General features: G+C 54.4%; 2 protein-coding genes across 2 annotated transcripts; one reads left to right on the plus strand and one right to left on the minus strand.

The window, feature by feature from the left end:
* The first annotated feature begins 3 nt into the window (after positions 1–3).
* On the plus strand, positions 4–13,441 carry Pex6 (peroxisomal biogenesis factor 6). Its single transcript, XM_021640196.2, has 17 exons — positions 4–954; positions 2,923–3,086; positions 3,462–3,545; positions 8,398–8,500; positions 8,578–8,711; positions 9,236–9,347; positions 9,666–9,874; positions 10,237–10,432; positions 10,614–10,690; positions 11,216–11,348; positions 11,426–11,631; positions 11,756–11,817; positions 11,964–12,072; positions 12,355–12,471; positions 12,589–12,666; positions 12,765–12,904; positions 13,089–13,441. Exons 1-17 carry the CDS (start codon positions 73–75, stop codon positions 13,223–13,225), a joined length of 2,943 nt encoding a protein of 980 aa, XP_021495871.1. The 5' UTR covers positions 4–72; the 3' UTR covers positions 13,226–13,441.
* A 116-nt stretch (positions 13,442–13,557) lies between these two features.
* On the minus strand, positions 13,558–16,833 carry Gnmt (glycine N-methyltransferase). Its single transcript, XM_021640165.2, has 6 exons — positions 16,567–16,833; positions 15,166–15,293; positions 14,512–14,622; positions 14,180–14,322; positions 13,985–14,106; positions 13,558–13,897 (listed from the first exon to the last, which is right to left on the minus strand). Exons 1-6 carry the CDS (start codon positions 16,770–16,772, stop codon positions 13,726–13,728), a joined length of 882 nt encoding a protein of 293 aa, XP_021495840.1. The 5' UTR covers positions 16,773–16,833; the 3' UTR covers positions 13,558–13,725.
* Positions 16,834–19,727: the final 2,894 nt, after the last annotated feature.

Raw genomic sequence — 19,727 nt, forward strand, 5'->3', positions numbered from 1 at the left:
AGCCCCTCTCGCGCCCGGTGGTTTTTCGGTCGCTGGTTCCGGAAGTGGAGGGGTTCTCCGTTCTTCTTCGCCATGGCGCTGGCGGTGTTGCGCGTCCTAGAACCCTTCCCGACAGAGACGCCGCCATTGGCGGTGCTGCTGCCGCCCGGGGGCCCGTGGCCCGCGGCGGGGCTGGGCCTGGTGCTGGCGCTGAGGCCGGCGAGCGAGAGTCCTGCGGGGCCCGCGCTGCTCGTGGCGGCCCTGGAAGGGCCCGGTGCCCAGAGCGAGCAGCGAGGGCCCGGCCCTCCGCAGCTGCTGGTGAGCCGCGCGCTGCTGCGGCTCCTGGCGCTGGGCCCCGGGGCGCGAGTGCGAGCGCGGCCTGTGCGGCGGCCTCCGGCGCTGGGCTGGGCGCTGCTCGGCACGTCTCTCGGCCCTGGCCTGGCGCCTCGAGTCGGGCCCCTGCTGGTGCGCCGCGGGGAGACCCTGCCCGTGCCCGGTTCGCGAGTGCTGGAGACGAGGCCGGCGTTGCAAGGGCTGCTGGGCCCGGGGACGCGGCTGGCTGTGACTGAGCTCCGCGGTCGGGCCAAACTGGGCCTGGAGAGTAGGGACCACAGCCATCCCCCACCCCCGCCTGTAGTATCCACTTTTGCGGTTTCCCACTCAGTCCGGCAACTCCAAGGAGTTGTGGGAGGAACTGGAGATGCTCTAGGAGTGAGCCGGAGCTGTCTCCGCGGTCTCGGGCTCTTCCAGGGCGAATGGGTATGGGTGGCCCGGGTCGAAGAGTTCCCAAACACCTCCCGGCCGCATTTGGCTCAAGTACAGGTCCTAGAACCTCGCTGGGACCTGTCCGAGAGACTGGGACCCAGCTCGGGGCAGACGGGAGAGCCACTCGCTGACGGACTGGTGTATGTGCCCGCCGCTCTGGCTTTTAATCTCGGCTGTGACCCCCTGCAAGTGGGAGAGCTCAGAATTCAGGTCAGGAACGCTTCCTTTTCAACTTCTGCCCTCTTAACCCGACACAACTGAGTTGGAAGGCTAAGGCTGTAGAATTTAGGTCCCCTGTGCCTTTCACCTTTCACTGAAGGTCTCTCGGCCTTGTTCACCCGTATAACCCGTTCTCTGTCTCCATGGTGTAGTGGTGCAGGAGAACAGCTTTCACGTGTTCAGGTGAAAGGTGTCAAGTACCAGTTGGGCATACTCCGACTTTATGCTAACCAATAACTGGGTTGCTACATTAGAATAGATAGTATCTTGGTACCTTTGGCTTACGCTTTCTCTTGCCTTCCTGTTCTAGCTTTATCTGATAAAATTTTACCATCCTCTACTCCAATGCCTGCCTAAAAAGTGACACCTTCATAAATCCTTTCATGATCATTTCTTCCCCCTCTAGCCTTTTGAGTCTTTGTTGGCATATTTATTTTACTTTTATGATTATATACTATCTAGTCCCCAATCATATTGTAAATTCCTTGAAAGGGCTTCTTGTTATCTTTGGTACTGGTATTTAACCTATCTTATTAAATTTAAGAGAAGTTCTTGAAGTGTTTTGGTTTGTGCCTTTGAAAAATACAATTGTGATGGGCTGGGGAGATGGCTTGGGTTAAGAGGAGACTGGCTGTTCTTCCAGAGGTCCTGAGCTCAATTCTCAGCAAGCATGGTGGCTCACAACCATCTATCACTAGATCTGGTGCCCTCTTCTGGCTTGCAGGCAAAATACTGTATAAATAAATAAATCATATATATATATTTTTCATATATATATGAAAAATATAATTGTGTTTGGGGGAAGGTCCTACAGTTTAATTTCTAAACTAAACCAAAGGAAGCCAGTAGCCACTTAAAATGAACTAGCTAAAACATCAGTTCTAGAGTTGATTTAACCCCCCTCAGGTGCCCAGCCATATTTAGAAACAAAGCATGTCCATCAGTGTAGAAACTTTTGTTAGGTGAGTGTGCGGTTAGCACTGAGATGGGCCTAGGGTGAGGCTCAGTGAAAGAAAGCCTGCCAAGCCCCCAAACCAGACCAACTAAACAAGTCCATTAAGCTGCCCCTACGAGAATAGCAGTGAGTGGGTTTCCTTCTGGCTGAAGAAGGTGGGTATTGTGAAGCTCATTCAGCTAAACCAGCTCTTTACCTCTGTTAGGCTGTATCAAAATCTGGCCACGGTGGCTTCTATCTGTAGTCCTGGAACTTGAGAAGCTGAGGCAGGAGAATCACTGAGTTGAAGGTCCACCTGAGCTATGGAATGAAATATCAAAACTATATCCTTTTCCCACAGCCAGAATTCAGTGTCATTTCAGTCACTGGCTAGCGTCATTCAAAGAGCTTGTAGATGCTGGGCCTGGTGGTGCTTGTCTGTAATCCCATCACTTGGGAGGCAGAGGCAGGATTAGGAATTCAAGAGCACTCCCACTAACATAGCTGCCAGTCTGGGCTAAATGCAACCCTGTCTCAAAAGAAACAGAAAAACAGGACTTACAGAAATACATTTCTTTGCACCTCATTGGCCTTTTCTTTAGGTATCAAAAGCCCAGAAAGAGCCTTTACAGGCAGCTTTTTGGAAGTCAAGAAGGGTTGACATGGCTTCTTGGTACACATTAGAAGGAGAGCTTTTGATTTTCTTTTTTCTTTCTTTTTTTCAAGGCAGGGTTTCTCTGTGTAGCCTTGGCTGTCCTGGACTCACTTTGTAGACCAGGCTGCTCTCGAACTCGGAGATCCACCTGCCTCTGCCTCCCTGAGTGCTGGGACAACAGGCTTGCACTACTGCAGCAGACTTGAGCTTTTGGTTTTCTAAGGACAATAGAGGTCTGTAGTTTGGCTGCCTCAGGTCACTAGCCTTGACATGGGACAGACAGATGTGGACACTGGCTGCTAAGAGAGCAAGCAGCCTACAGCCTTACGAGTCCTTGCAGTTTGTAAGGTGGCCACTGTTTCTCCATTAGAGGTATCTGGAAGGCTCTGTCGCCCCTGAAGAAAAAGGAAGCTGTTCACCAATGCCTGGGCCTCCATTTGCTCGAGAATTACACATTGAAATTGTCTCCTCGCCTCACTACAGCACTAATGGAAATTATGACCATGTTCTTTATCAGCACTTTCACACACCCAGGTTAGCTGCCTATACCTTTTAAGGAAAGGAATACCCTCCCCTTGTCCCCCACCTCCTCTCCCATGCCTCAGGTCTGGGTACCCCATGGCTGCTGGCTTAGGGGAAGCCGAGTTGTAGGCAGGATTGTGGCAAGGAGTCTTGAGATAACCAGGAGGGGAATTTGAACATTCTAAGAAAAAAAAAAAAAAAAGGACAGGATAAAGAGACTCCAGAAGAGCCAGGAGCTCTTCTCATCTCTAGTCTTAGTTTTAAGTCTTAATTGCCCCCTAGAAAGTTGCTTGGAAAGCTGTGGATCTTATTGGAATAGGCCAGATGTGTCAGGCACCCACTCCTGACTCCCACTGTGAGCTGACTGAGGCCACTGATGTGTTACAGGGTGGTCCAGGAAGGGGATGTTCTGTGTGTGCCAACGGCTGGGCAAGTTGAGACCCTGGAAGGAAGCCTGGAGAAACTGCCCAGGTATGCAGCTGCCTCCTCACCCATAGCCCAGTCAGAACCTGACTGCAGTTCCACAGTCTTCTCTCCCCACAGGTTGTATGTAGCAGTTTTGTGCCAAAGGATATTTTGTTAATTGCTGGAGTGAGAGAGAAGGAAACACACTCTCTGGTACCCACATGGACATAACCAAAGCCAGGTTAGGAATCACGGCCTAAAGCCAGGAGCGGTGGTGCACACCTGTAATCCCAGCACTCTGGGAGGCAGAGGCAGGCGGATCTGCAAAGCAAGTCCAGGTCAGACAGGGCCACACAGAGAGACCCTGTCTGGAAAAAGCAGGAACAAACAAACACAGATTTATTAAGGAAAAGAGAACCCTCAATAGTGTCAGGAACTCTAAGGGAGGACTACTCCACTCGTGTTTTATTAGGGGAGCACAAGTGACAGATAGGGTAACCCAACTTTGGCAGCTATCATCTGCAGGTTTTCTGCCTCATCTCTTGTCCTACCTATAGCAAGGAAGACACTTGGCAGGGATGCCTGCCTCATCTTTGTCAACATCCAGACCTTGGTTCTTGTTGGCACTTGGTGCTTCCTATCTGAAGACAGTAGTGCTCAGGTGAAGGCAACGGTAGTAACCCTGGTCCACACTCGGGGGCCTGGCATCTAGGCTGGTACTTGCCAGTCTCCTGCCCCTGGCTCTCTAGTTTAACAAATGCCTTAGAGCAGATGCTGTGTATGCGGTGTTGTCCTTTTGAGTCCATTTCTTGCTCTGTAGCTCAAGGTGGGTGCCTGAATACGTGATCCATAACCCCAGTAACCTTGAACTTGGAGCAGTTCTCCTGGCCCAGCCTCCTGAGTGCTAAGATGCCTGAATTAGTTGTTTATTTTGAAACAGGGTCTCACTATGTAGCCCAGCCTGAAAAATCACATCTGTCCAACTGCCTCTGCCTCCCAAATTCTGGGATTAAAGGCATGCACCATCATGCGCAGCCTGACTTGGGTTATTGTTTGCTTGATTTTTTTTTTTTTTTTCTTTTTTGGAGTGGAAGAGTTTTGGGGATTTGAGACAGGGTTTCTCTGTGTAGCCCTGGCTGTCCTGGAACTTGCTGTATAGACCAGGCTAGCCTCAGACTGAGAGATCCACCTGCCTCTGCCTCCCAGGTGCTGGGATTAAAGATGTGTGCCACCTCTGCCCTGCTTTTTGCTTGTTTGTTTTTGTTTGTTTGTTTGTTTGGAGAAAGGGTTTCATATAGCCCAGGCTAACCTCAAAATCTGTGAGAATGATAGCTTTGAATTTCTGAGTTTCCTGCTTCTACCTCCTGAGTCCTGAGATTTATAGGGCTGCACACCATTTTATGTGGGTCTTTGGCTCAAGCATGAAGACTTCCTTCATGCTGGACAAACATTCTACAACTAAACTAAACTCACAGCCGCTGACTTAATCTGTGGAAAAACTGCAGACCACCCACACATCATCCTTTCAAAGGACACAGCAGCCAGCCATTCCCTGCATTGCTGCTGACCCAGCCCGGGAAACCTACCTGCCTCCTGGGTGCTGAGCGCAGTGCTATTCATGTTTCCTGAGGAAAGCAGGATTGGGACAGTAGGGAGGAGAGTCCAGGGCCAGATAGAACTGTTTAGGCCACCTGGGCCCCGGAGAGCTCCTTCCGTTCCCTAAAAAGGAATCCCATCATTGATGGACCCTCTTCGGCTTCCTTTGTACTCTGCTTCACAAACCAAAGCTACATGGGAGTCATCAGCTCCACTGCCCCCTCCCCCGCCACCACCACTGAGGAAGGAGCTCCCTTCCTAACTCCCCACAGGGTCGTCCCTCCTTGCTTTCCCGTGCAGTGCTTCCAAAATGTCCTGACAGGATACATGCTAGAGGCGCAAGGCTGTGGGTGCAGCCTCTGCATCTGAGCTGCAGTAAGGTAGTTTTCTGAGCGAGAGCACAGCTCACACACAGCCATCACTTGGCACGCACCACGCTCCTGGTTTAATGCACAGCACATACTTTTCCTCATGTTTTAGTTTTTAACTGCAGCCACTGCCAACCATAACTCAGAGGAAATTTATTGTTTTGGGTGTGCGTCTGAGTGTGATGCATGAGCATGCAACTATAGGTGTGTGGAGGCCCCGTGATTGGCATTACGGGTCTTCAGTTGCTCTCTAGCTTATATGTTGTTGAAAATAAATGGCATTGGGACAAATAACTTTATTATTATCCGCCCTATAATTATTACAGTGGTATTATTTGACCCGCTATCATAATCAGTAAGACACAGGCATCTGTTCAATTTTATAATTGCTTTATAACATCTTGGGCTGGGCAAATAATTCCACCTACACTATCTCAATAACCTCGCCTCCCAGCCCCCATCCATTGCCATCTGCCTTAACCATCCTTGTCTGGGCTACCTCCCGTTCTTAACCTTAGAAATACTTGCTTATCCTTCATCTTGATTGCTCCTTTCCACGCCACTTTCGGGGTCCTTCTTCCCGGCCCACGTGGTTTCTTTTCCATGCTAACCTATCTAGGCTTCCTCCCTCTCTTCCTTCTTACTGTGATTTTCGGGTCCCCAAAGCCCAGGAACCTTACTTAGTCTCCTACCTCCTTCCACCTGCCCAGGTACAGGCAAGAACTAACCAATCAGGAATATTGTCTTAGGCAGGTTTACACAAGGATAGGTGTGGCCAGGTAGTAACCAGATCTGGAGGGCCAGTAATTAGCATCAAAATACAAGCATCAGACCCACCCCCAACACTTATATCTTGAGGCAGGGTCGCTCACTATGCCCGGAACTCTGTTTAGGCTAGTCTGTCCAGCCAGCCTGCCCTAGTGATTCCCCGTTTCCTCCTGCGCTTCCCGGGATGATGGGCAGACGGCCACATGCTGTCCACCACCATTCTGTGGCTCTAGGGCTCTGAACTCTGGTCTCCATATTTTTTTTTTGGGAAAATAACTTTACCAGCTGAGCCATCCCTAGTCTCACTTATAAGAATTTTGTAACAAAAACCTTCCTCTACTTTAAAGTGGCCCCCACCCAGCTTTGCTGCCAGCGTGGGCAGCTTGGCAACTATGTGACATTTTGGGTAGAGGAGTTTGCATCCGGTGGGTCTTCCAGAGGCCCAAGCATGGTCTGTTCCTTGGTGTCTCTCGGCCTACGAGTTAAAAGGAAGAGTGTTTTTACGCATGTCTCTGGCAGCCTGAGTGGCTAGCTGCTGCCTGCCCTTGCCCTCTTCCCAGTTAGTACCAAATACCTCTGATTAAAGTGGCACTGGTTAAAGACTGCTCAGCTCTGGCTTTGCCTCCACTTTGCAGAAAATACAGATTTACACCCCAGACCCATTGAACTAGAATCAGGATGAGCTTCCGGTCTGTGCAATCTTTTTCTTTCAACGGATGAAGTAATATTATTATTATTATTATTATCATTGTTTTTTGTTTGTTTGTTTGTTTTGAGACAGAGTCTCTCTGTGTAGCCCTGGCTGACATGGCTTGTAGACCAGTCTGGCCTCGAACCCAGAGACCCACCTGCCTCTGCCTCCCTAGTGCTGGGACTAAAAGCATGTGCCACCAGGCCCAGCTTATGTTGTTATTTATAAAATGTGTGACAGGAGCTTGAGCTCAGAAGGCAACTTGTGGGAGTTGCTTCTCTCCCACCGTGTGAATTCCAAGGATTTAACCCTGGTAGTCTGTGGCTTGGCAACAAGGCCTTTACCCACCAAGCAGTCTGTCTGGCCCAGTATTAATTGTTGAAATTAAAGTGAGAGGGGACATGTAGTGTGATTCTGAGACTAGAAGCCTTTGACTGCAACCTCACCTCTTACACTTTTTGGGGGGTCAGGGGTCTTAGAGACAGTTTCTTTCTGTGTAGTCCTTGTTGTCCTGGAACTAGCTATGTAGTCCAGCTGGCCTTGGACTCACAGAGGTCCTCCTGCCTCTGCCTCCAGACTGCTGAGATTACGGGTTTCCGCCCCACTTGAGGCCTTTCTAAAGTCCTCAAAGATGTACAGTTCATCTGTCTGGTCATGGTGGCATGCATCCAGCATCCACCTACTTGACAGGCTGAGACAGAGGGTCACATAACAGAGGTTATGAATTTGAGGCCGTTCGAGGAAACAGAGAGAGAGAGAGAGAGAGACCTCTCTCAAAATAAGCAAGTGCACAACTCAGTGGGTTTTGTTGTAGTTATAAAATTGTACAAACATTTCTGATCCTTGAACTCTCCTAACCACAAAAACAAACTCTACCCCCTAATAATCATTTCCCATTTCTTTCGCTGTTCCCCAGATCCTGGCAGCCACCAGTGTGTTGAAAGGACTCATAGAGCACATGGAAAATATTTATTTTTTTTTTAAAGCTCCACAGATAATTCCAGACTAGAGAGTTGCTCTTCTCACTTTGTAGTGTGGCCCGGTCTGTCGTTTGACCTTCCTGCCTCTGCTGCCCAGGACTAGCGTTAGATGCCTTTATTAAAGAATTTACCTTTAGTTGGAATGTATTGGGTTATTCAGTAAGAAACAAGGGACACTTCTGTTTGAGATCTTGGACCCTGATGCAGACATGTAGGAGAGAGAGACAGTGCTGAAGCCACTGGAAATGGCCACAGGTTGTAACACTTCCTAATGGCGTGTAACACTTCACCTCTTGGGGGTGGGTGGCGAGGCCATATGCCTGGAGAAATGCCCTCCGGAACCATCTGATGGTTGTAATGGGGGCCTTTCTGCAGTCCCCCGCCCTGCCTCATCAGTCTCAGGGCACTGACCTGTGTTGCTCCCACAGTTTGTCTTCTGTGAGAAAGCCACCTGCTCTTGGAGAGGGGCAGACATGGGCTCTAGGTCCTGGGTTCATCGGTCCTCTCTCTTGCAGGTGGCGGGAGTTGTTTTTTAAAGTGAAGAAAACAGTTGGGGAAGCCCCAGATGGACCAGCCAGTGCCTTCCTGGCCGATATCACCCACACCTCTTTATACATGGTAAGGCCTTGCATGGGAGAGACTTGCGAAGGAGTCGGAGCGCCAGAGAACCTTGGGCTTTTTCCTACCCCTCACAGGCAGGTTCTGTCCTGAGTCGTGTTCCTCTGCTGCCTTCGGGAAGGTCCACTCCCTGGGACAGCTTGTCTCCTCCGGGCCTGGAGGCCTTGGTAAATGAGCTCTGCGCGGTCCTGAAGCCTCACCTGCAGCCTGGGTGAGTGAGGCCGCACCCTGAGGTGTAAATCCAGTCTGTGAGAAGGGCCTGTTCGGGGCATCTCTGCAGAGTAGCATCCCAGTAACTCCCAGTGGTCTAGCGAGAGTTGGGGTCCTCAAGCCAGGGCACCTGGTCCAAGCCCTCGCCACTCGCTGTCTCTGAGGCTTCTTTTCTGCTGGGGGGCCCAAGATCCAGCCTGGCCTTCACCACTCCGTCCCTGAAGGGCACAGTGTCCCTCTCCGATACCCAGACCCCTCCCTATGTTCTTCAGACCAGACCTATCAAGCTGGCCTCACTGAAGGCACAGTGGTCTGTGGCTGTGGAATACTCTGTCTTTGTGCTTTTGCCCGATACTAGAGGTGGCGTGAGAGACAAGGCCTCCACATGGAGATGGCCTGAATGGGATTAGGGAGGCACAAGGAGAGACAGGGTGCTTTTGAGATCCAAGGGTCCCTGTGTTACTGGGGTCTTAACATTTGGGCGGAAAGTGTGGGGGAGATACAGTATCTGTTCTCTAATTGCAGAGGAACCTTGCTCACGGGAACCAGCTGTGTGCTTCTTCGGGGCCCTCCGGGCAGTGGGAAGACCACAGCAGTCACTGCGGCCTGCAGTCGCCTCGGGCTCCATCTACTGAAGGTGAAGGCCCCCGGAGAGAGCCCAACCACTTCCCCTCAGCACACATTCTGCCTTTCTCTCTCTGCGTTCCCTCATCACCATGTAGCAGCCCTAACACTTGAGCGCAGTAGTCCAGGCTGCTATGTGGCCCCACGACACTCAGAGGTCCTTTCAGGAAGGAGGGGTCTCAGGGTTGCACATTCCAAAGCCACCACCTGCGTGGTGCACCTCCTTTCCCCCTCCCCCATCCCTGCTCTACAAAGCAAAGGTGGCCTGCATCTTTTGACCCCTCCCACCTCTCCGTCCTGTTCTCACAGAACCATCTGGTGTCTCCTCCAGGTGCCCTGCTCCAGCCTTTGCGCAGACACCAGCGGAGCCACGGAGACAAAGCTGCAGGCGGCCTTCTCCCGGGCCCGCCGCTGCAGGCCTGCAGTCCTGTTGCTGACAGCTGTGGACCTTCTGGGCCGGGACCGCGACGGGCTGGGGGAGGACGCCCGGGTGGTGGCCACGCTGCGTCACCTTCTCCTGGATGAAGACCCTCTCAGCAGGTATTTCTAGGGCAGGCGGGTTATGGGGGGGGGAGCCCCCCTCTTAAGTCTTTTCCGCCCTTTCATTCCTCACTTCCTGACACCCTGCTAGCTTCTCTGAAATCTCACCTGGCTGAATTCTTAGGAGGGTGCAGTCTGGCAGTTTGGAGGAAACATTAGGCTGAGGTCCTTGTCCTCAGTGAGCTCCCCCAGTGAAGTGCAGATTCCCCCTTAATGGTGTCCCCGCCCTTAAGGGGTAGTGGCCGGACTTTGGATGACAATTCTTTCTACCCAGTCCCAGCACCAGACCTCCCCACACCTGCACACCAAACGCAGGAGCTGCTGGGCCCGTTCCTGCACTCAGGGCTCATCTCTGTCTGCAGCTGCCCTCCTCTGATGGTGGCGGCCACCACAAGCCGCGCCCAGGACCTGCCCGCCGACCTGCAGACGGCCTTTCCTCATGAGCTCGAGGTGCCGGTGCTGTCCGAGGGCCAGCGGCTCAGTGTCCTGCGGGCCCTCACTGCCCACCTTCCCTTGGGCCAGGAGGTGAACCTGTCACAGCTGGCACGGCGCTGTGCTGTGAGTATCATCTACACGGGTGCCTTTTCCCTGGGCCATCACAGGCTATTGTCACACATAGGACTCTGTCTCTGCTGCCCCACAAACCGGAAGCCACCAAAGCCCCCGCTCCGGCTGATCCAGACCCCATGGGCTCTGCCTGCTCTGCCCTGCCCATGTGTCCTTTTGTTTAATTCCCTAGGGCTTTGTGGTAGGGGACCTCTATGCCCTTCTGACTCACACCAGCCGGGCGGCCTGTGCCAGGGTCAAAGCCTCCAGGTAAGCAGAACTCGTCACAGGGCAAAGGTGGCTGGTGAAATGGGGAAGAGGCAATGAAACCCCAGCATAGAGGTGTTTTCTTCTCTTGCACTCTCTGTTCTGTGACGGTCTTGATGCATAACCTGTTTGGCCTGGTCCTTTATTTTTTTAAGACAGGGTCTCACTATGTAGCCTTGGCTGGCCTGGACGCAATGTGTAGACCAAGTTAGTCTTGAGCTCATAGACATCTACCTGCCTCTGCCACATGAGTGCTGGGGTCAAAGGCCTGACCTGGATCTCTTTTTTTGTTTGTTTTTCAAGACAGGGTTTCTCTGTGTAGCCTTGGCTCTCCTGGACTCACTTTGTAGACCAGGTTGGCCTTGAACTCACAGCAATCCTCCTGCCTCTGCCTCTGCCTCCCTGAGTGCTGGGATTACAGGTGTGCGCCACCGTGCCCTGCTGACCTGGAACTCCCAAAGCTCCTCTGCCTCAGCCTCCTACATGCTGGGATTACAGATGTGAGCCTAACTGCGTTTCTCTCTGTAGCTCAGTGGGCAGCATGAGCGAGGAGGATGAAGGGGAGCTGTGTGCGGCCGGCTTTCCCCTGCTGGCCGAGGACTTCGGGCAGGCTCTAGATCAGCTGCAGGCAGCTCACTCCCAAGCTGTGGGAGCACCCAAGGTGCGACGCCGGGTCCTTGGAGGTGGCGCACGAGCTCCGCCTCTTTGCGCCTCCCTAAACACTCATCCATCCCCCAGATCCCGTCAGTGTCCTGGCATGATGTGGGGGGGCTGCAGGATGTGAAGAAGGAGATCCTGGAGACCATCCAGCTGCCTCTGGAGCACCCTGAGCTGCTAAGCCTGGGCCTGAGGCGCTCTGGCCTCCTGCTCCATGGGCCTCCAGGCACTGGCAAGACCCTCCTGGCCAAGGCAGTGGCCACTGAATGCAGTCTCACGTTCCTCAGGTTGGCAGGGCTTGGAGGGCCGGGTGGGAGGTTGGGGACCACAGCAGGCTGGTGAGGAAGGAAGGGCGGAGAGGACAACGGTACAGGGGCCTGCTGGGCCTCACTCACCCGTTCTGTCGCTCAGTGTAAAGGGACCAGAGCTCATCAACATGTATGTGGGTCAAAGCGAGGAGAACGTGCGGGAAGGTGAGTGGGCGGGGAGCGGCCCTCGTGCCACCTTCCCCAGCTGCTGCTCAGGCCCGGCCCAGCTGAGTGCCGGCCCGGGCTCAGCTGCCCATCCTCCCCTGGCTGCAAGCTCCCTGACAACACCCTCCCGTAAGCCTCTTTCTCAGTGTTTGCCAGGGCCAGGGCTGCCGCTCCATGCATCATCTTCTTCGATGAGCTGGACTCCTTAGCTCCAAGCCGGGGGCGGAGTGGAGACTCCGGAGGCGTGATGGACAGGTCAGGGATTCAGAGCGGGAATGGAGGTCTGGGATCCCATGTGGGTGGGATTAGTCACACTCAGGCTCCAGGTCAGGGTTCTAAGATAGAGGTTCCTGCCCTTCTGGCTCAGCGCTGGCGGAAGGGAAGCGAAAAAGGACTTGGGGGTTGAACTTTGAGGAGGGCTGTCTGTGTGGAGAGGTATGTGGGCAGCAGGGGACCTTGCTGAAGCAGCCTTCAGAGAGAAGCGCTGGCGGGCCGAGGCCAAGAGGACTCTGGCAGAGCGTGGCCGCCTCCCCACAGGGTGGTGTCTCAGCTCTTGGCTGAGCTGGACGGGCTTCACAGCACGCAGGACGTGTTTGTGATCGGAGCCACCAACAGGCCAGACCTCCTGGACCCTGCCCTTGTGCGGCCTGGCAGGTGGGTGTCCTGGGCCTGTCTCCTCCTCCAGACCCCTCCGTTGACATCTATCCTATGCCCCCTTCACTCCTCGTGGCCGCCAGCCCTGACGCCTTTCCTGGTTGTACCTCTCTAAAGGTTCGACAAGCTGGTGTTTGTAGGGGCAAGTGAGGACCGGGCCTCCCAGTTGCGTGTTCTGAGTGCCATCACACGGAAGTATGTCAGAGGGCTGGGGGCTTGGGGTGGTTAGGGCCTGTGCCAGGCTCTTGAGGGAGGTGGAGCCAGCTTTCCCATTTCTGGTTGGGTGTTAACAGGTTCAAGTTGGAGCCCTCTGTGAGCCTGATGAACGTGCTGGATTGCTGCCCGCCCCAGCTGACAGGTGCAGACCTCTATTCTCTCTGCTCTGACGCCATGACAGCCGCCCTCAAGCGCAGGGTTCGAGACCTAGAGGAAGGTGAGCTCACTTGACAGCCGTAGGAGGGAAACGAAGCGCTAGCGGGAGACAAGCCTGGGCCTGAGTTTCAGCGGGACAGCCAGCTGAGGAGGAAGGCTCTCAGGTCTCTCTCCGACCTAGACACAGACCACAGCCTCTGTGCCTCAGCTGGGGTCGGGCCTTACTCCTGCTTGCCACCCCTCAGGGCTGGAGCTGGGGAGCTCCGCACTGCTGCTTACCATGGAGGACCTGCTGCAAGCCGCAGCCCGGCTGCAGCCCTCGGTCAGTGAGCAGGAGCTGCTCCGCTACAAGCGCATCCAGCGCAAGTTTGCCGCCTGCTAGGAGCTGCCTGCCGTCTGCCTCTGCCCACGTGACAGGAGGTACCTGCTGCCTGTCACTTGACTGCTGCCTCCCTCCAGGAGATCCCTCGTGGGCCTCAGTGGGAGGAGGCCCTCGAGCTCAGGAGAGCCAGGCCTGGCAGCTTGCAGGCTTGGCAGCCTGGGATCAGTGTTGAGACACCTGTTCTGTGACGGAAAATAAAGTATATACTGCCCCCTGCTGGTGTTGTGAGAGATTGCAGTGCAAAAGGCAAGATTGAGGGCACAGTAAGGTCTTGGGAAGGGAACGGGATGGGCACCGTGTTACTTCCAAAAGAAACACAAGGCACAGGAGGCTTGAAAAAGGCACAGACTATATTTTGGCTCCCTGTTTGCCTGACCCCACAATCCTGCACCCAGCTGCAGTGTCTGTGTTAGGGGATGGTCTTAGGGTAGGTACATGAGTTATCCCACCCCAGAGACCTCCGTTGCCTGGGCGGGGCCTTGGGGGTGCCAAGGCCGCTTTCAGTCTGTCTTCTTGAGCACGTGGATGAAATAGCAGGGAATGTAGGCCTGGCCAGGCTTGTAAGGCTTGAAGTCACCCAGGACGCTGTGCTGGCACTTGCCCCCAAAGGCTGCTTGGATCAGCTCCGTGAAGGACGCCAGACAGTGCGGGTAGTAAGAGAGCCGGAACTTACTGCAACAGGCCCCAGCCAAGCATGAGGGCTGCTGGCCTTAGTTCTCCCCGCCACCGTCACCTCACCCCTGCCAAACCGCACCGTACCTGAAGCCGGGAGAGCCATCTTTGCCAGCCCCGGGCACCTGCACGGTGTAGTCCAGGGTCACCATGTGGGCTTTGTTGTTCACGGCCAGCACTGACGTCGTGATGTCCTTGGTGAGGTCACTCTGCGGGCAGCGGCGGCTACATAAGACACGGGGCTCCGCCCACCCCTCCCACCCCCACTCAGGGCCAGCCCACCTTGTAGTAGATGTTCTTCCCTGGGGGCGCACAGCCCGTGCTGAGGATGTGGTCGTAGTTGCGGTGGTCAATGACCAGCAGGCCGCCGGGCCGCACCATGCTTGCAATGTTCTTTAGCGCCAGCCGGTGCTCGCTCTGGTCACCTGGTGCCAGGCAGGGCCGCAGACACCATCTGCGTGGGCCTCCGGGGCCACTCCCCCTCCCCTGTCCCTCCCAAGCGCCAGCACTGAGGAAGACAGGCGAAGAGCAGGTCGGTCTGCCCTGTCACAGCAGCCAGCCAGCCTGCTGCGGAAGTGGCCGAGCTCAAGAGCTGGCCGAGGCTGCCGGCTTACCTTTGCAGTCTGGCAAGTGAGCAAAACTGTTCCCGAGGCAGATGACAGCATCGAAGCCATTTCCCGCCGGCACGTCTTTGTCCAGAGTCAACCAGTTGGCTTCTTCGATGACTGCAGGCCAGGGGAGGGGAATGAAGTCAGCAGCGTGACATTAGCAGCTAGCTCCCCCCCCCCCCCGGGACACATGGGGGACATGGTAGGGACGTGGAGAGTGCAGGGGGAGAGAGCCACCGCTGGAAAAGCCAGCTCTCCACGGACGGGCTCGGCAGGCAGGAGAGGCAGGAGGCTACAGGCAGCTAGGCACAGCTCTGCAGGGCAGGCCAATTGCTGTGCACGTCTAGTCCCTGCTGGAGGGAAGCGGATGCAGGAGAATCACCCGAACCTAGCCTAGCCAGAAACGCAAACATGCTGGCAGCAGAGCTCAGTGGTCAGAACTCAGCACACCCAGGTTCCATCCCTAGCACCAAAACCAGACCAGACTCACTGGTAACATCGGGGGCCGCGCTCTGCCGCCAAAGCCTCGCTCTTTAGGAAGACGGGAACTGCACTATCCCCTGAGGAGAACCAGTCAGCCCACACTGCCCCAAAGAGCTCAGGGCAGGGAGGAGAGTGATCCTGGGAATGGGTGGCGGGGGCCAGGCTGGACCTACATACCCCACTTGTCAAAGGCGGGCTCCTTCCTCCGGTTCCAGCGCTCTTTAAGCGCGTATTTCAGCATCTTGTCACTGGCATCCACACTTGTCACGCTGAAGCCCTCTTCCACCAGCATGATAGAGTCCACTCTGGATGAGGTCAGAGATGAGGGGCTCAGAGGACCAGTCAGAGGAACTTGGGAGGAAGCCATGCAGGTGGCATTTCCCCCAAACATTTCTGAGTCTGTTCCTCGGCTTCCAGTCTCAGGCCATCTCTACTGACCTCAGGTGATAATCCTTATCACCCGGCAAGCAAAATAAATAAATGGATAGATAAATATTTTGGAAAGGTTTGTAGCCTGTTTTGCACAGCAAGTTCCAGGACAGCCAGGGCTCCAAAGAAAGACCTTGTCTCAAAAAAAATTACAAATTTAGTTTTATGTGCCTTGCCTGGCTCTGCGCATCATGAGCATGCCTGGCGTGTGCAGAAGCCAGGGGAGGATGTCAGGCACCAAACCTGGGGACTCTGTAAAAGCACAACCCAGCTCTCCAGTCTCCTCTTATTTGTTTATTAGAGACAGGGTCTCATAAGTAGCGCTGGGTGACCTGGAGCGCATAGAGACCCAGCTATGTAGGCCTCCCCAAGCGCGGGCACTAAAGGCGTGTGCCACCACACCTGGCAGCGACACCCTAAAACGTTAATTTTCCCGTCTCTGTGTGTGCATGTGCCCCCCAGGGACGCCAGAGGGCGCCGAGCTCCCTTGGAATGGAGTTCAGGCCCTTGCGGACCACCTAACTTCTGCAGGGGCTCTCGGCGGAGCAACTACCTCTCCAGCCCCGTGTTAAAAACAAAAAATAAAAATAAAAAATCAGAAGCAGGCCCTCTGCACACGTGCATCTGAGAACTGGGCATGCCAAGGCTCCCGGAAACAACTCAGCGGAGCGGGGGCGGGTCCTGCGCTGGGTGGGGGTGTGAGCCAGTCCCTGTCCCGGTCTGCATCGTGTCCCCCGAAGGGCGACCTTCACTTCTCGGGAATGAGTTTCCCTAGTGCCGCCTGCAGAGAACCACGACTTACCTCGCGGGCGTTTGCGATGTTCAGACGTGGGTTTCAGACACCCACGTACGCCAACTTTTGGCACGGCACCTGGCGGCGCAAACGTGCCACAGACGTGTTCGGTTCACACTGCCGGAGGCCATCAGAGGAGGAGGAGGAGCGAGGCCGTCCGTGGAGCCCTCCTCCGTCCACACCCGTGCCCTGGCCCTGGGTCCTCTCCGTCCCCTGCCCGCACGGTCGTTTCTGACAGGTGCTCTCGCCATCCCCCTTCCACCCCGGTGGCGGGGACTCCTGACCCGCCAGGGCCGCCGGCTAGGCTCCAGCCGCCAACACACACACACACACGCCGGGCCCGCGCGGGCACTCACCCCGTGCCACAGGCCACGTCCAGCACCCGCTGGCAGCCGTGCTTGCGCAGCAGCCCCAGCAGCCACGCCTTGTACTCTGCCGTCCGGCCGCGGGTGTCCCCGATGTACAGCTCCCACACCCGCGCGGCCTCCCCGTCGGCGTACTGGTCCGGGAGCCCCTCGGCCGCCACCCCCAGGGAGCGGGTGCGGTACACGCTGTCCACCATCCTGGCCTGCGCGTGGCCCTCGGGCCCCGGGTTCCGCACTTATAGTCCTCAGGCAGGGCGGCCCCACCTGGCCAATGGCAGGGGAGCGCAGGAACACGCCCCTGCTGGGCCCCGGGCCCTGGGCGGGGAGCCAGGCTGCCCCCGCAGCGGGGATGGCTCGCTCGGGCAATCCTGGACCCGGCTTTCCTAAGGGATAGGACAGACGGAAACGCAGCAGCAGCGGGGTGGCTAGGACGAGCTGGGAGAAGCTGACAGAAAGCAGAGCAACCTGCGCCCCCTCCAAGCGAGAAGGGGAAGAAGCCTTTGAAATCTACCCAAAGAAGAACTGGACAGTGCCCGGCCCAGCAAGGTGTCCACACACACTCGCTATAAGGCTGGGTGCTGTAAGGTCGAGGCAGGCGGACTACTTGTGCTGGGGAGTTGGAGGCCAGCCTGGGAACCATAATGAGCCTCCCACCTGCTTCCCAAGAGAGAGGGTCAGGGTCAGGGGAGAGGTGCTCAGCGCCCTGGCTCAGGCTACTATCACTCCAAACGCCAGCGTCGCTCCGGTTCACCGGCTCCCTGCTCGCCCCACCGTGGACAAGATCCCAGCAGCACCAGGAGAGGTTCTGGAAGACGACTGCAAGCAAAGACTCATGGGGAGAAAGCCTTCCCCACCGGCCCATATACTTCCAGCTCCACAAAGATTAGTCGCAGGTGTGCGAGTGAAGGCGCCTCCCTTCCCTTTCCAGTGTAGGGAGAACTCGGGCTGGGCGGACGCACACAGCTGTGTGACTTTTAACCTTTTTTTTTTTTTTTTATATAACTTGTATGGTTGTTCTGACTACCCATGTATCGGTGCCCATGGAGAGGGCATCAACTACAACATCCTGGAACTGGAGTTAGTTGTGGTTGCTGGGAATTAAACTCAGGACTTTTAGGAAGAGCAGCCAGTGCTCTTAAACTCTGAGCCATCTCGGCAGCCCTCTTTTTTGGTTTTTCAAGACAGGGTTTCTGTATAGCCCCGGCTGTCCTGGAATTCACTGTGTAGCCCAGGCTAGCCTCGAACTCAGAGATCCATCTGCCGCTGGCTGGGTGCACCGGCTCAGCTGTCTCTCCAGCACAGCCAATCTCAAATGGTTCTGTCCATGCTCAAGTGGGCCTCGGGACTCACTGACCCTGCTGACTCTGACCCTAGGTCTCTGACACTAGGCTCAGAAAGATTCTGCAGGCTGAGTGTGATGGTTCGCACCTGTCAAGTACAGGTGGTCAAGGTTATCCTAGGCTAAAGTTCAAGGCCAATCCAGGCTACATCAGTCCCTGCGGAGGGAAGGAGAGAGGAAAAATTGTATTTGGGAATTTCAAGTAAATCCAATGCCACTTATCAAAATATTCTTGGGACAAACCGATCAACTCCAGACTTCTTTTCAAATCTCATCTTGTAGTCCTCCTCCTTCTTCTTCGAGACAGGGTTTCTCTATGTAGTCCTGGCTGGCCTTGAACTCACAGAGGTCTGCCTGCCTCTGCCTCCCTCTGTGCTGGGATTAAAGGTGTGTGCCATCACCAACCAGCACTCGGGAGGCAGAGGCAGGTGGATGTCTGTGAATTCAAGGACAGCTTGGTCTACAGAGTAAGTTCCTGGACAACCAGGGCTAGCTATGTAGAGACCTTGTCTCGAAAAACAAAAAAAATGTGTGCGTGTGTGTTTAGAAAAGAACATGCCATACATGGGAACCATATGTGGTCAGAGGTGGTTCTCTCCTTCCACCATGTTGGTTTTGGAGATCAAACTCAGGTCCTCTTGGCAGCAAGTGCCTTTCTTTACCTGTTGACATCTTGCTGGCTTGTAGTTTCAGACCAGTGGTTCCCAACTTTCCTAATGGCGTGACACTTAATACACTTCCTTCTGTTGTGGTGACCCCTAACCATAAAATTATCCTATGGCTACCACATAACTGTAGTTTTGCTATTATGAATCTAATATAAACATCTGATATGCAAGATTTTTATATGTGACCCCAATAGGGTCGTGAACCACAGGTTAGGAACCACTGTTTTAAATAGTCTTATTAGGTAGCTCTGGCTGTCCTGGCCTATATATAAAACTGTAACTATATATATTTATATATGTGTGTGGATATATATATATATATATATATAGAGAGAGAGAGAGAGAGAGCGCCTGGTTTTGAAAGCAAGCACCTGCCTCAGCTTCCTGGATGCTAGGGTTCCAGGCATGAGCCACCATACCAGCCTAAATATCCATGATTGGCCCCTGCCATACACCTACAGTCTTAACTACTGAGGAAGCTGAGGGAGGAAGTCACCTGAACTCAGGAGTTCAAGGCCAGCCTGTGCAACAACGTGAAAACAACCCAAAAATCAAGGGAAGAATAATTAACCTGGACATGGTGCGCATGTTAGGAGGCTGGGCCAGCAAGAACTCCAAGGATTTCGAAGGCACCTTGGCTCTGTGGCGAGTTCCAGGCTAGCCTAGACTACAGAGACAGTGCCTCCAAACAAATGTTCTCCTCAGACGGAAGAAGCACTTTGTGAACTCCCTTCAAGAAGGCAAAAGCCACCACCCCTGTGAGGCTGGCTCTCCCTCCCCCAGCACATCGTTTCTGTGAGGTTTGTGTTTGTGTGAGTTTTGTGAGGTTATTTAGTTGGACACAGTATTCCAGTGTTACTGTAGTGCTACACCTCCACAGGCCAGGCTTTTTTTTCTCAATCCTGTTCCTTAGACAGGCTCTCACTATGTAGGTCTGGAACTCCAGGCAATCCTGCTTCAGCCTCTTGTATGCTGGGATTCCAGGTGAATAACCATACAACTTTTTTCTTCGATTTTGGAGGAAGACTAGGTCTCACTCTGTAGCTGGCTGGCCTAGAACCTGTATACAGATCAGACTGATGTTGAACTTGCAGCAATCCTCCTGCTTCCACCTCCTAAATGCTGGGATAATGAGCTGTCACACT

The sequence above is a fragment of the Meriones unguiculatus genome, chromosome 16, assembly GCF_030254825.1.
Source record: "Meriones unguiculatus strain TT.TT164.6M chromosome 16, Bangor_MerUng_6.1, whole genome shotgun sequence".
Taxonomy (NCBI): domain Eukaryota; kingdom Metazoa; phylum Chordata; class Mammalia; order Rodentia; family Muridae; genus Meriones; species Meriones unguiculatus.

Coding starts and splice junctions, on each gene's coding strand:
- Pex6 (XM_021640196.2), top strand. CDS start 73: ATGGCGCTGGCGGTGTTGCGCGTCCTAGAACCCTTCCCGACAGAGACG. Junction 955..2,922: donor TGGGAGAGCTCAGAATTCAG/GTCAGGAACGCT, acceptor TTTCTCCATTAG/AGGTATCTGGAAGGCTCTGT. Junction 10,433..10,613: donor AGCTGGCACGGCGCTGTGCT/GTGAGTATCATC, acceptor TTAATTCCCTAG/GGCTTTGTGGTAGGGGACCT.
- Gnmt (XM_021640165.2), bottom strand. CDS start 16,772: ATGGTGGACAGCGTGTACCGCACCCGCTCCCTGGGGGTGGCGGCCGAG. Junction 15,294..16,566: donor GACGTGGCCTGTGGCACGGG/GTGAGTGCCCGC, acceptor GACCTCATCCAG/AGTGGACTCTATCATGCTGG. Junction 14,623..15,165: donor GCCCGCCTTTGACAAGTGGG/GTATGTAGGTCC, acceptor CCTGGCCTGCAG/TCATCGAAGAAGCCAACTGG.